Consider the following 13,927-nt stretch of genomic DNA (forward strand, 5'->3'; position numbering starts at 1 on the left):
GGTTGGTTGGTTTGAGCCCGGCGAGGCTAGACTATTGGGGACAGAGTTGGTTCAGGATGCCTTAGAGAAGGTGAAAGTGATCCAGGAGAGACTTCGTACAGCTCAGTCGCGTCAGAAGAGTTATGCGGACCGGAAGGTTCGAGACGTATCCTACATGGTGGGCGAGAAGGTCTTGTTGAAGGTTTCGCCTATGAAGGGCGTTATGAGATTTGGAAAGAAAGGAAAGTTGAGTCCACGGTTCATTGGTCCTTTTGAGATACTTAGGAGAGTTGGGGAGGTGGCCTATATGCTTGCTTTGCCACCCAGCTTGTCGGGAGTTCACCCAGTATTTCACGTTTCTATGCTCCGGAAGTATGTTGGGGACCCGTCCCATGTGTTAGACTTCAGCACGGTTCAGTTGGATGATAACTTGGCTTATGATGTGGAGCCAGTGGCTATTTTGGGTCGTCAGGTTTGGAGATTGAGATCAAAGGATATAGCTTCGGTAAAGGTGCAGTGGAGAGGTCGGCCCGTTGAGGAAGCTACTTGGGAGACTGAGCAGGAGATGCGGAGCAGATATCCTCACCTATTTGAGACCTCAGGTATGCTTCTCGACCCGCTCGAGGACGAGCGTTTGTTTAAGTTGGGGAGGATGTGACGACCCAACCCGTTGTCTCATGTATTACAGCCCCGTTTCCCCCATTTATTGCTCTTTCATGTTTTATTATCAGCAACGGGTGAGTTAGAGTTGAATTGAATTGGTTTGGATAGGAAATGAGACACTTAGTCTCTTTAAGGAAGGTTTGGTTTGGAAAAGTCAACCGAACGTTGACTTATTAGTTAGAAAGCTCGGATGTGAATTTCGGTGACCCGGTTAGCTTCGGGAGATGATTTATGACTTAGAAGTGCGATCGGAAGTGATTTTGGAGGTCTGGAGTAGAATTAGGCTTGAATTGGCAAAGTTGGCATTTTGGCGAATTCCGGTGGATAGGTGAGATTTTGATCCGAGGGTCGGAATGGAATTCCGAGAGTTGCAGTAGCTCCGTTAGGTGATTTTGGATATGTGTGCAAAATTTCGGTCATTCGGAGGTGTTTTGGTCGGGTTTTTGATCGAATGCGTAATTCGGAAGTTCTTAAGAAACTTAGGCTTGAATTCGATGTGATTTGATGGTTTTAGCGTTGTTTGATGTGTTTTGAGGATGGGTACAAGTTTGAATGAGGTTTTAGGATGTGTTGGTGTTTTTGGTTGAGGTCCCGGGGGCCTCGGGGTGAATTCGAGTGATTAAACGAGAGTTTTTAAAGTTGCTTCAGGGCTGTTGCTGCTGTCATCTGGTATTTCCGCTTCTGCGGAAATGGACCGTAGAAGCGGGTGAGGGGCCGCAGAAGCGGTCAGACATGGACTAGCGTAATTCCGCATAAGCGGAAGTTGGTCGCTTCAGCGGGTCCGCATAAGCGGATAGTTTACCGCAGAAGCGGTTTTGAGAGAACCGCAGAAGCGGTGGTTGAATCGCATAAGCGAAGAGGCGGTTTTAAGTGAAAACCGCTTAAGCGGATTTTTGGCCGCAGAAGCGGTCCCGCATAAGCGGTAGCGGGACCGCAGAAGCGAAAATCGCTGGTAACAGAAGGGTTTAAATGTTAAATTCATCGCGAGCAAGGGTAGTTCCACCGATTTTAAGCGACTTGGAGAGTCTTTGGGCGTAGGATTTTTCGAGGTTTGACTGAGATCAATTGGAGGTAAGTCTCTTGGCCTAATTACTCGAGTTTATGGTAAATTTATCATAGATCAGTGGAATTTCATCAAAAAACGGGTCAAGCTAGGGCTTGGAAAGCTGTGATGTAAAAATGAAATTTGGAGGTCAAACGAGCTCCGATTTTGGTAAATTTTATATGTACGGAATCGTGGCGAGACGGGGAATCCGGTGACGTAAATTTTGTAATTTTTTGAGAAGTGGGCCCGGGGCTCGGCTTTTGCCAATTTCGTGAATTTTGGTATTTTTCGAGTCTTTTCGATTGGGTTATGTTTCTTTAGCCTATTGTAACGTATTCGTTGTGATTTTAATCAGATTCGGCATGCGCAGAGGTTGATTCGAAAGGCAAAGGCAAAGCGAGCTAGATTTGTGGCCGGCTTGAGGTGAGTAATAGATGTAGATGATGACCTGAGGGTTTGAAACCCCGGTATATCACATTGTGACGCTATATTGAGGCGAGACACGTACTCTATGACGAGTGCAGGGTCGATTGTGACTGGGGATTTGACCTAGTCCGTTCCGATTGATGTTCGTACTGTGTTCTTGACTAGAAATTTGGTAGTAATCATCCTACTTGGATTTTATGAATTGTTTGGGGCTTTGTGCCTATCATGTGCATCCTTCAGGGATCCTTATCACTGTTTCCATGATGCTTAGCATATTTCATGATATCAGTCCTGAGCTAGACACTGCCTAGAAATGATTAGTAAACAAATAAAGGTTTATACACTTAGCTCTATAATTCCTAATAATTGAAACTAAAAATGAACAATTTGACTGTGCCCGAGTGGCTTGCATGCATATATATATCTGGACTGAGTGTGGATCGGGCTGCACGCCGCAGCGAATGTTACGATGATATTGCGCTTGGGCTGTAGGAGCCCCTTCGGAGTCTGAACCCCCACAGTGAGCGCGGGTACCCAAATGGATCGGGCTGCGCGCCGCAGCGGTCATGTGCATTGCATTGCATTCATGCATTTATACCTGTTTGTCTTACTTGTTCTGGTATTGTTGTTGTTCCACCGTTTTATGTGCTGAATCGCTGATTATAGCTTTATATTGTGATATTTCGGAATTTCTTACTTTCAGCCATTATATATGTTTATTATTCACTGAGTTGGAAGTACTCACTTTACTCCCTGCACCATGTGTGCAGATTCAGGTGCTCCGGAGACTTAGTGGAGCTGTTTGCTGTCTTCTTGGATTTCGGTTTAGGAGTTGTTGAGGTAGCTGCCTGACGTCCGCAGGACCCGACTTCTCCCCTTTATTGCATTTGTCTTTTCCTATCCTAGACTTTCTTTATTACCATGAATATAATACTCTGTTACATTTAGAGTCTCTGGACTCGTGATTCCAGATCTATTGGGGAATGTTGGGATATTCGCTATTATTTTTCCATACTATTTTATTAGTTTCGGATTGGAACCTTGATATTTTCTATTTTAATCGTATTATTTGTTAACGGATTGTGTATCTGGGTTGAGAGTATTTAAATTGGTCGGGCTTGCCTAGCATTAGTGTTGGGCGCCATCACGACCGGGATTGGGGTCGTGACAACTAAGCGCAATAAATGCGTACAAGAAACAGTCATCTTTAGTCTTCTTTAATTTAACTACCGTCCCCGGATAAGTCTTCTCCAGAATATACAAATAACTTGGCAAGCAACTATAGGAATCAGCAGGATGACCTCTCAAAAATTCCGAAGCCTTTTCCTTTGCTCTCCAAGCTTGCATGTATGTTAAGTTCACACCATGATCCGACAACATGTCAGTTTGTATGTCTTTTGGTGTGTATATTGTCTTATGATCCGCATATTTTGGCATCACCATGCTGCCAACTGCCATGGCAGTAGGTTTGCGTTGTATGTATGTGTTGTCCATCACAGAGCATGTGTGCAAGCTGTAGAATTTTTGAACCTTGAACAATGCTGATTCGTTTATGTTGGTGGACTTGAAGTGCCATGTACAATTGTCCCCAACACATACCAGGCAGTAGCTACATAATAAAAAAAATTAAAAATTGTTATGAAAAATGTATCTACAAAATAATAGGCTGTTTAAGCAAAAAAATCTTATATTAAACAATTTATTTACAAAAAAACTACAAAATTATGTACAATTTATATACAAAGAAAGTACAAACTGTACATGGCAAAAAACATAAATACTACAAATTAAACAAAAATATGAATTCGACAATTGAACTGTTCATACCTTCTTGCGCTAGACCTCTTCACCCTATATTGGAACTTATTCATGACAAAATAGTGCTTCATTGCATTGACAATTGTCTGCTTTTCTTTGTAAACTTGGCCTACTTCAATAATATTTGGCGTATGTTCTGTTATGATGATACTTTCATATTCCACAATCTCCGGAGATGTTGACCTATCAATCAACTTCATTGTTCCAGATGAACATGCACTCAATTAAAAGTATATACAATTCAGGAAATATATTGTAGCTAATTTATAGTAAAATTGAAGAACAATTGAAATTGAGTAGTTCAATAGTCATAACAGTTGAACTACATTTGTTATGTAGTATAATTGTAGATATTGTGTAGAAAAATTGAATAAAATATGGAACTGACAAAACATTACCACTAAAAATATATAGCAAACCTGCAATTGTGCTCGAACTAGAGATACTACAATCCAAATGGAAATCACGCACTGTTATACACAGCCGATACATTCCTAAGCTTTTTTTTTCCTTTGTAGTCTCCATGTATACTCGAACTCCCATATCGTTCCTAATTTTCATTGGAGGACAATGTTCATTGACAGTGTATTTGGTTTCGATGATTTTTTCGGAGGTATCGATCATTAGATGCTCTGCAATTGCAGAAATCAATTGACTATAATTTGAATCCTCGCTGACTACAATTCCATCAACATTAAAATTGTTGTATCTCCCAATGCTATCCCAATGACCATTTAGCTGAAGCATAATAGCTAAAAATTTAACATTATATCGCGGAATTCAATACAATTCAGGATAATTGTTTGCAATTTTTTTCTAAACCTTCGCTTATGATTTTGAAACGAGAGGAGATAGAAAAAACAGAGAATTGAACTTGATTGTGCGATATTAATGACAGAAAATAGGCGTAATAGCAGGCTTAATTAAATTGCGAAGATTGCGTCTGTAAAATATCCGAAGAATCCTCCGTGATCCCAATTCCCGCGTCTAAAAAAGGAAGGCTACTGCAGAAAGGATTCTCATTTAAATAAACATATATATTTTGTAGACAAAGCTTGGGTAGGTCGGGTAATTTCGTAAAGATGGACATTTTTGGTAGTAAAGATTCTAATTTATGTAAAAATTCCTAATATATATGGGGCACATGAACCCATGGTTGCTCCGCTAAATTAGGATTATATAAAATACCTATTTTGATGGAGAGATCATGGGTTTACGTACCCCATATATTAGTGTGATGACCCAAAGGGTCATCTTTTATTTTAGAACCCGAATCCGGGTTGCGAAGCCTTGAAAACCTCATTTTCTTTTTTCTCGATTTGCGTGCGCAGTCCGGGCGCATTTTCGGAAAGATTTTATGTGAAATTTAAGAAAAATATTGAATTTGGCCTTTAAAATTAATTAAAGTTGACTTCGGTCAATATTTTTGGTAAACAGACCCGGACCCGTGATTTGACGGTCCTGTAAGGTCCGTGGTAATATATGGGACTTGAGCGTATGTCCGGAATCGAATTTCGAGGTCCCTAACCCGAGAAAAGAATTTTTAAAGAAAATTGTTTGCTGGAAAATATAAAGGTTTTTAGAACTTGAATAGTGTTGGAACTTGATGGTATCGGGCCCGTATTTTGGTTCTGGATCCCGATACAGGTCCGTTATAATATTTAAGTTATATCTGTGAAATTTGGTGAAAAACGGAAGAGATTTGATGTAATTCGGACCCATGGTTGAGAAAATGGAAATTTTGAACTATCTTATGAATTCCATGAGTTTTGGTGTTAAATTCGTTGTTTAAGATGTTATTTTGGCGATTTGATCGCACGAGCAAGTCTGTATAATGTTTTTAGACTTGTGTGCATGTTTAGTTTGGAGCCCCGAGGGCTCGGGTGAGTTTTGGATAGGCCACGAAGTGAGTTTGGACTTAGAAAAAAATTGTTGATGCATCTGGTATTGTTGCAGGCTCTGATCTCACAATTGCGAGGTCAGGTTTCGCAATTGCGAGCCTAACAGGCCTGGCAATTGGGAGGGCTTTATTGCAATTGCGAAGAAGCCCAGGCCTGCATTGTTCGCATTTGCGAACACCCCTTCGTAATTGCAAAGTCAACGGGGAGGATCAATGATCGCAATTGCAACAAATTGCTCGCAATTGCGAGAGGAGCAGACATGCAGCAGGTTCGCAATTGCGAAGCCTGTCTTGCATTTGCGAGCTTCGGAATTGCAAAGCTCCTGTCGCAATTGCGACATCTGCACCTGATCAAAACATCATTTGGACGGGATTTTCACTTCATTCTTCAAAATTTCAAATCGTAAACTCCAAAGGGCGATTTTCCTAGAGCAAGTTCTTCCCCAAATCATAGGTAAATGAATCTTGACTCTTTTTCTTCAATCTATTTTATCTTTTTACAAGATTTCACTTCAAAATCCAGGGTTTTTCATGGGAAATTGGGTGTTCTTGGGTAGAAATTAGGATTTTCGAATTTTGGGGATTTGGACCTCAATTTGAGGTCGGATTTCAAAACCAATTGTATATTTGAGTTCGTGGATGAATGGGTAATCGGGTTTTGGTTCGAACTTCGAGTTTTGACTAAGCGGGCCCGGGGTCGGTTTTTAACTTTCTGGGGAAAACATTGGGAAATCTATACTCATGCATTAGAATTGGTTTATTTAGCGTTTATTGATGTTATTAAATAAATTATAACTAGATTCAAGCGGATTGGAAGTGGAACCGAGAGGTAAAACGGTAATTGAGGCTTGATTTTGGCCGTGGAATCAAGGTAAGTGTTTGGTCTAACTTTAGCTTGAGGGAATAGGTGTCGTTGTCTTATTTGCTACATGTTAGTATTGAGCTCGACGTATAGGCAAGGTGACGAGTATCTATACGTTGATGTTGATCATGCAAGTGAATCTTATATTGTGACCGTTATGTCTCTTATCATGTACTGTTCATGCTTAAAATGATGTTTCTCTATGTTGGGCAAGTTTTATGATATTGTTGAGTATTGACTCAAGTTGAGACTTATTTCATGGAATAAACTGTTGAAACGAGATTGGTTATAGCTGATTCCCTTGCCGGGATGTTATTGTCTCTATTGTTGATTCCCTTGCCGGGATGTATTGTTTCTATTGTTTGGGTGAGAAAGAGTGCAAAGCACGAAGGGTGATGCCGTGCATGATATTGTGAGTGAGTGTTAATGCACGAAGGGTGATGCCGTGCCGATTTTGTGAGTGCTAATGCACGAAGGGTGATGTCGTGCCATGATTTGAGAGCTAATGCACGAAGGGTGATGCCGTGCCACGATTATGAGAGTTAATGCGCGAAGGGTGATGTCGTGCCGTTTTTGTTGTTTCTTATGGTGAGAACAAGAGTAAAAGCACGAAGGATGATGCCGCACACGTATTACTGTTTCATTATCTCTGTTGATACAAATATGGTGTTCATTATGCTTCTCTATTGAATTACTGTTAGAATTTGATATTCCCCGCAGCATGTTTCCCCTTCCCATCTTTATCTGTTATTTTCTGTTATTATTGTTCTGCTCGTATATGATTTAACTTTACAGGTTTATATGGTTGTCGTGTCCTAGCCTCGTCACTACTTCGCCGAGGTTAGGCTCAACACTTACCAGTACATGGGGTCGGTTGTACTGATACGGCACTATGCACTTTTTATGCAGATTTCGGTGTCGGACCTTGTGAGTAGATTCGAGGTTGCTGCCTTCAGTCCAGGGAGACCAAGGTAGATCTGCTGGCGTTCGCAGAGCCTGAAGCCCCCTTTCCCTATTTTAGTTTCTTCTATCTCTTCTATTTCGAGAACAGTTGTACTTCTTCAACTTATATTTGTAGTCAATCTTAGTCGTTCGTGAATTGTGACACCAAATCAGTTGGGGTAGTTATGTATTAGAATTGTTGGATTGCTATATCATTTCTGCCTTTCATAATTATTTTGTTTTAGTTATTATCTGTTCCTGTTTGAGTTAATAATAATGGTGCTAAGACTGTAACTGTTGGCTTGCCTAGCTTTCACGAGTAGGCGCCATCACGACTCCCGAAGGTGGAAAATTCGGGTCGTGACTATTAGTCTGGCCACTTATATTACTGATCCCTACATTATAATTCTTGTATTATTAATCCTTACATTATAATCTCTGCATAATTAGTCTTCCAACTAGGAATGGCAGGCGGTGCGGGGCGGGTTTTGTCTGAACCCGCACAATTTTAACCCGCCCCGCCCCATTCTCCACCCGCATTCACCCGCCCCGCAAATTTAAAAAAAAAATGTCTCTCTCTCTTTTTTCTTTTTGGCGATTAGTTGTATTATATAAAGACACCACAAAGATCTACACAAAATCTTAAATTTGCATAACCTAGAGACTTTCAACATAAAGGATAATTAATAGCAAATCATCTACTAATACATGATCTGGAATAAAACATTAAAATTTTATTTTTATTCCTGTTCCTCCTCCTTGGACAGCTTAATCACCTAAAATTAATTAACATAATGCAGCATTAGGCACTGTGTCTATTCTTAAACGAGGAACTACTTCACCAATTAGAAAAACAATTTGAAAAAGAGAAGAAAAGAAAAGGAAAACAATGAACTGTCGAAATGCGAAAGCTCACAGTTTATGTATGTGTTTTAGAAAACTAGTTTTTATCTTGATTCCACCCTTAATGTTTGACGAAGAAATACAATAATAAAAAATTAAATTCTCAACCCGCGACCTGCCTCGCCCCGCGTGATTTTCTTATTTAAAAATTAAATCCGTCCTGCCCGCACCGCAACCGCAAACTCCCAAATCCGCATCGCTCCGCTAATGCTCGCACCTGCACCGCCCCATTGCCATCCCTACTTCCAATCAAACGACGACCCCTAAGTTGTTTTGTGTTTGGGCAAACATTTCCTTTTAGGACATAAAAACAAAACAGACTTGAAACAGCTGGAAATAAAATTCTGATTTATCTTCGAAAGGAAATAAATTGCTAAGCAATAAGGAAAATCTTAGTGTTTCTTGGGCACCAATCTTCCCTTCCTTTAGCCGCCTAATTAGTTAGGATTTCGTAGGCCACTTAACCGCCTCTCCTCTCTATAAATAGTTATTTCTTTTCATTATTTGAGATCTTATTACATTCAAGTTAATTTATAAATAATATTGTTGAGAATTCCTTACAACTTTGCTTTCCATTCATGCCAAGTGCAGTTACACAAGGGTCACAGTTTGATGCTCGTCAGTTCGATGCAAAAATCACTGAATTGTAAGAACATTTGCCTCTATAATTACTTTGTTGCTTTTCAGTTAATGATAATTTTCTTAGAACACGACAAAAACAATAATAACTACATTTCAGTCCCAAATAAGTTGGAGTCAGCTATATAACTTCTCACTTTTTCTGGGGTTTCGGGACAGAAGCGATACAAAATTTAAATTTTATGGGTTCAAATCAATTACATATTTTTAAAGCTTACCATTTGTTATAATTTTAGTAATATTTTACACATAATATTACACTCCGCACGCACTAAAAGTAGCGGGAGCGGGTTCAGGTATATACGCAGACCTTACGCCTACCTTGTGAATGTAGAGATATTATTCCGATAGACCTTCGACCAAAGAAAAGCACGACTCATGTCATCATCATAGCAAATAATAACAATTAATGATAATATTAGAAGTTATCTAACAAGATTAAAATATAATTTTCTAGGAAGATGAACAAAATTTCTTTTTATTTTATTTTTATTGTTTCTATCAATAGCGTGGATATTAACTTTTTTTGGTTTTGTGATTTCAGGCTTTCAGGTGATGGGGAAGAATTCTTTACCTCGTACGATGAGGTCTATGATAGTTTTGATGACATGGGATTGAAGGAAAATCTTGTGAGAGGCATTTATGCATATGGTTAGTTGCAAATCTTTTCTACTATCTTGTTGTGCTTGACTAATGCAATATACACATTACTCTAGTCACTATTAGCGGCGGAGCTGGGATTTAAAAGGGTAGCCGATGCACTAAGCTTCCGCTATGCGGGGGGTCCGGGCAAGGGCAGGATCACAAGGGTCTATTGTACACAGCCTTACCTTGTATTTTTGTAAGAGGCTGTTTTCACGGCTCGAACCCGTGATCTCCCAGTCACATGATAGCAATTTTACCAGTTACGCCAAGGCTCCCCTTCAGGAGCTAGGAAATTGAGTAGCGAAATTCAAAAATATTGTCACACCTAATATATGAACATTTGTCGCAAATAGGCAAAAACGATATTTTTTTTTGGTTATATATAAATTTTTGAATCCCTTTACAAGGAAAAATTCTATTTAAGTTGCAATCAAGTTGCATTAGATCATAGTTTCAAATTCCGGATGTGATTGTCTGGTTTTTTTTGAATCCCCTGGTATAAATTTCTGGTTTCGTTACTGGTCAAGGGAATTCAACAGTTTATATGTATTACCCTTTTTGTATAGAGTAGCTTTCTGGAAAGTTTGAAATTTTTTAATTCCCTTGTTAAAATTCCTGACTCTGTTACTGATTTCGATATGTATAGGTTTTGAGAAACCCTCTGCAATCCAGCAAAGAGGAATTGTTCCCTTTTGCAAAGGTCTTGATGTGATTCAACAGGCTCAGTCTGGAACGGGGAAGACTGCTACTTTTTGTTCTGGAGTTCTCAACCAACTTGACTATGAACTGCTGGAATGTCAAGCTTTGGTTTTGGCTCCTACGCGCGAGCTTGCACAACAAATTGAGAAGGTGATGCGAGCACTCGGAGACTATCTTGGTGTGAAGGCACATGCTTGTGTGGGAGGAACCAGTGTCCGCGAGGACCAACTCGTCCTTTCAAACGGGGTCCATGTCGTTGTTGGGACGCCTGGCCGTGTATTTGACATGTTGAGGAGACAATCGCTCCGCCCTGATTATATAAAGATGTTTGTATTGGATGAGGCTGATGAAATGCTTTCAAGAGGCTTCAAAGATCAGGTTTGTTTTCTTTTTCAATGAGTTATCTGTGACATTTCATGTCCTGTCTGTCCATACATGTTACTATATATCCCGAGGCGGAGCTAGCCTTTTGCTTACAGGTTCGGCTGAAACCGGTAGTTTTTGTTCAGATCCGGTATTTGTCTTGTGAAATCCAAGGAATAATGTATAAATTTAAGTTAGAACCCAGTAACTTAAAAGAACTAATCGCAAACCTATAAGCTTCAAATTTTGGCTCCGCCTCCATATATATATCTATATGGACACACAAGCAGAAGCGGAGCTTCGTGTATCATATATGGGTTCATCTGAACCCGGTAGCTTTGACTCGAATCTTGTATATATGTAAAAGAATCAATTAATAAGTACAAATAACAGACTTCAGACCTAATAAATCAACTGAACTTTGGTAGAATCTCAAACTCGAATACATAAAGTTTAAATCGTAGATGCGCTTCTGCTGACACTAGGATGTGTATAGGATCTTTCTTATATTTGCTTTTGTGTGATGGTTTTTCAATATGTACATTCACTGGATTTCTCAAGATGGCTTATTAGTCCAAGTTATGCTCTCATAACTTAAGATGAATCTTCAGATCTTTTGTAATGATTTTCTAATATTTATACCTCTTCTTTGTATCCAGATTTATGATATTTTCCAGCTCTTGCCTACTAAGATTCAAGTTGGTATTTTCTCTGCTACAATGCCACCTGAGGCCCTTGACATCACAAGAAAATTCATGAAAAATCCCGTGAGGATTCTAGTGAAGCGCGACGAGCTAACTTTAGAAGGTATCAAGCAGTTTTACGTAAACGTGGGAGAGGAAAAAGATAAGCTTGAAACACTTTGCGATTTATACGAATCATTAGCCATTACACAGAGTGTGATCTTTGTGAATACTCGTCGCAAAGTTGATTGGTTGACAGAGCAGATGAGCGAAAGAGATCACACGGTCTCAGCCACTCATGGTGACATGGATCAAAACACAAGGGACATTATAATGCGCGAGTTTCGTTCTGGTTCTTCTCGTGTTCTCATCAGCACGGATCTTTTGGCTCGAGGAATTGATGTTCAACAAGTCTCGCTTGTCATGAATTACGATCTTCCTACTCAGCCTGAGAATTATCTGCATCGTATCGGACGTAGTGGAAGGTTTGGTAGAAAGGGTGTGGCCATCAATTTTGTAACAAGGGATGATGAGAAGATGCTGTGTGATATTCAGAAATATTACAATGTGGTGATTGAGGAGTTGCCTGCAACTGTTGCTGATCTCCTGTAACAAGATTTTTCTTGAGCTTCTCTCCACAATTATAGTTCTTTATTTTCTTGCTTTTGTTGTTTTACATTTTTCTTCTAGTTTGCATTAGAATTGTGTAGTCCATTATTATCTTATATAGTAATGAGCTTAGCTAGTTTTTTTTGACATCAAGGGTTGTATCTGAAATACATTGGCTCAGAGCATTCGTTTAATATTAGTATTTTTCCCGTTCATGCTTTAAACAGAACTACTCTGATAGATATGGGTATCAACAAAAGAAAGGGGCACTAACTTGTGACGGGATGTGATGACCCAACCCGTCGTCTCATGTATTACAACCCGTTTCCCCCATTTATTGCTCTTTCATGTTTTATTATCAGCAACGGCTGAGTTAGAGTTGAATTGAATTGGTTTGGGTAGGAAATGAGACACTTAGTCTCTTTAAGGAAGGTTTGGTTTGGAAAAGTCAACCGAACGTTGACTTATTAGTTAGAAGGCTCGGATGTGAATTCCGGTGATTCGGTTAGCTTCGGGAGGTGATTTGTGACTTAGGAGTGCGATCGGAATTGAATTTGGAGGTCCGGTGTAGAATTAGGCTTGAATTGGCAAAGGTTGAATTTTGGCGAATTCCGGTTGGTAGGTGGGATTTTGATCCGAGGGTCGGAATGGAATTCCGAGAGTTGCAGTAGCTTCGCTAGGTGATTTTGGATGTGCGGGTAAAATTTCAGGTCATTTGGACGTCGTTTGGTTGGGTTTTTGATCGAATGCGTAATTCGGAAGTTTTTAAGAAACTTAGGCTTGAATTCGATGTGATTTGATGGTTTCAGCGTTGTTTGATGTGTTTTAAGGATGAGAACAAGTTTGAATGAAGTTTTAGGATGTATTGGTATTTTTGGTTGAGGTCCCGGGGGCCTCGGGGTGAATTCGGGTGGTTGAACGAGAGGTTTTGAGGTGTGTTGCAGGTCTGTTGCTGCTGTCATCTGGTATTTCCGCTTCTGCGGAAATGGACCGCGGAAGCGGTTCCGCAGAAGCGTGTGAGCGATCGCAGAAGCGGCCAGGTGTGGGTTAGGGTAGTTCCGCATAACCGGAAGTTGGTCGCTTCAGCGGGTCCGCATAAGCGGACATTGTACCGCAGAAGCGGTTTTGAGGGAACCGCAGAAGCGGAGTTCGAGTCGCATAAGCGAAGTACGGGTTTTTAAGTGAAGACCGCATAAGTGGATTTTTGGCCGCAGAAGCGGTCCCGCATAAGCAGAAGCGGGACCGCATAAGCGAAAATCGCTGTTGATAGAAGGGTTTAAAATATTATATTTCCTCCGTGAATAGGAGGTAGTTTCCACCATTTTTAAGCGACTTGGAGAGCTTTGGGCGAGGATTTTCGAGGGTTTTGACAGAGAATCAATTGGAGGTAAGTCTCTTGGCCTAATTATTCGAGTTTATGGTAGAAATTACATGTAAATTGTGGAAAATTCATCAAAAACGGGTCAAGTTAGGGCTTGGAAAGCTGTGATGTAAAAACGGATTTTTAAAGGGCATTTGAACTCCGATTTTGGTAACATTGGTATGTGAGACTCGTGGCGAGACGAGGAATCCAGTGATGTAAATTTCGTAATTTTTCGAGAAGTAGGCCCGGGGCTCGGGTTTTGCCAACTTCGTGAATTTTGGTGTTTTTCGAATCTTTCCGATTGAGTTATGTTTTTTTAGCCTATTGTAATGTATTCGTTGTGGTTTTAATCAGATTCGGCGTGCGAAGAGGTTGATTCGAAAGGCAA

General features: G+C 40.2%; 1 protein-coding gene across 1 annotated transcript; it reads left to right on the plus strand.

The window, feature by feature from the left end:
• The first annotated feature begins 9,067 nt into the window (after positions 1 to 9,067).
• On the plus strand, positions 9,068 to 12,394 carry LOC109220076 (eukaryotic initiation factor 4A-9-like). The gene is made up of 4 exons (XM_019384540.1): positions 9,068 to 9,184; positions 9,722 to 9,828; positions 10,469 to 10,899; positions 11,544 to 12,394. Exons 1-4 carry the CDS (start codon positions 9,117 to 9,119, stop codon positions 12,177 to 12,179), a joined length of 1,242 nt encoding a protein of 413 aa, XP_019240085.1. The 5' UTR covers positions 9,068 to 9,116; the 3' UTR covers positions 12,180 to 12,394.
• Positions 12,395 to 13,927: the final 1,533 nt, after the last annotated feature.

This window comes from Nicotiana attenuata, unplaced genomic scaffold, assembly GCF_001879085.1.
Source record: "Nicotiana attenuata strain UT unplaced genomic scaffold, NIATTr2, whole genome shotgun sequence".
NCBI classification, from domain to species: Eukaryota; Viridiplantae; Streptophyta; class Magnoliopsida; order Solanales; family Solanaceae; genus Nicotiana; species Nicotiana attenuata.

Bases quoted from the DNA above. Each gene is read 5' to 3' on its own strand.
- LOC109220076 (XM_019384540.1), top strand. From the start codon at position 9,117: ATGCCAAGTGCAGTTACACAAGGGTCACAGTTTGATGCTCGTCAGTTC. The intron at 9,829-10,468 runs GTTAGTTGCAAA...CGATATGTATAG, and splicing joins GAGAGGCATTTATGCATATG to GTTTTGAGAAACCCTCTGCA. The intron at 10,900-11,543 runs GTTTGTTTTCTT...CTTTGTATCCAG, and splicing joins CAAGAGGCTTCAAAGATCAG to ATTTATGATATTTTCCAGCT.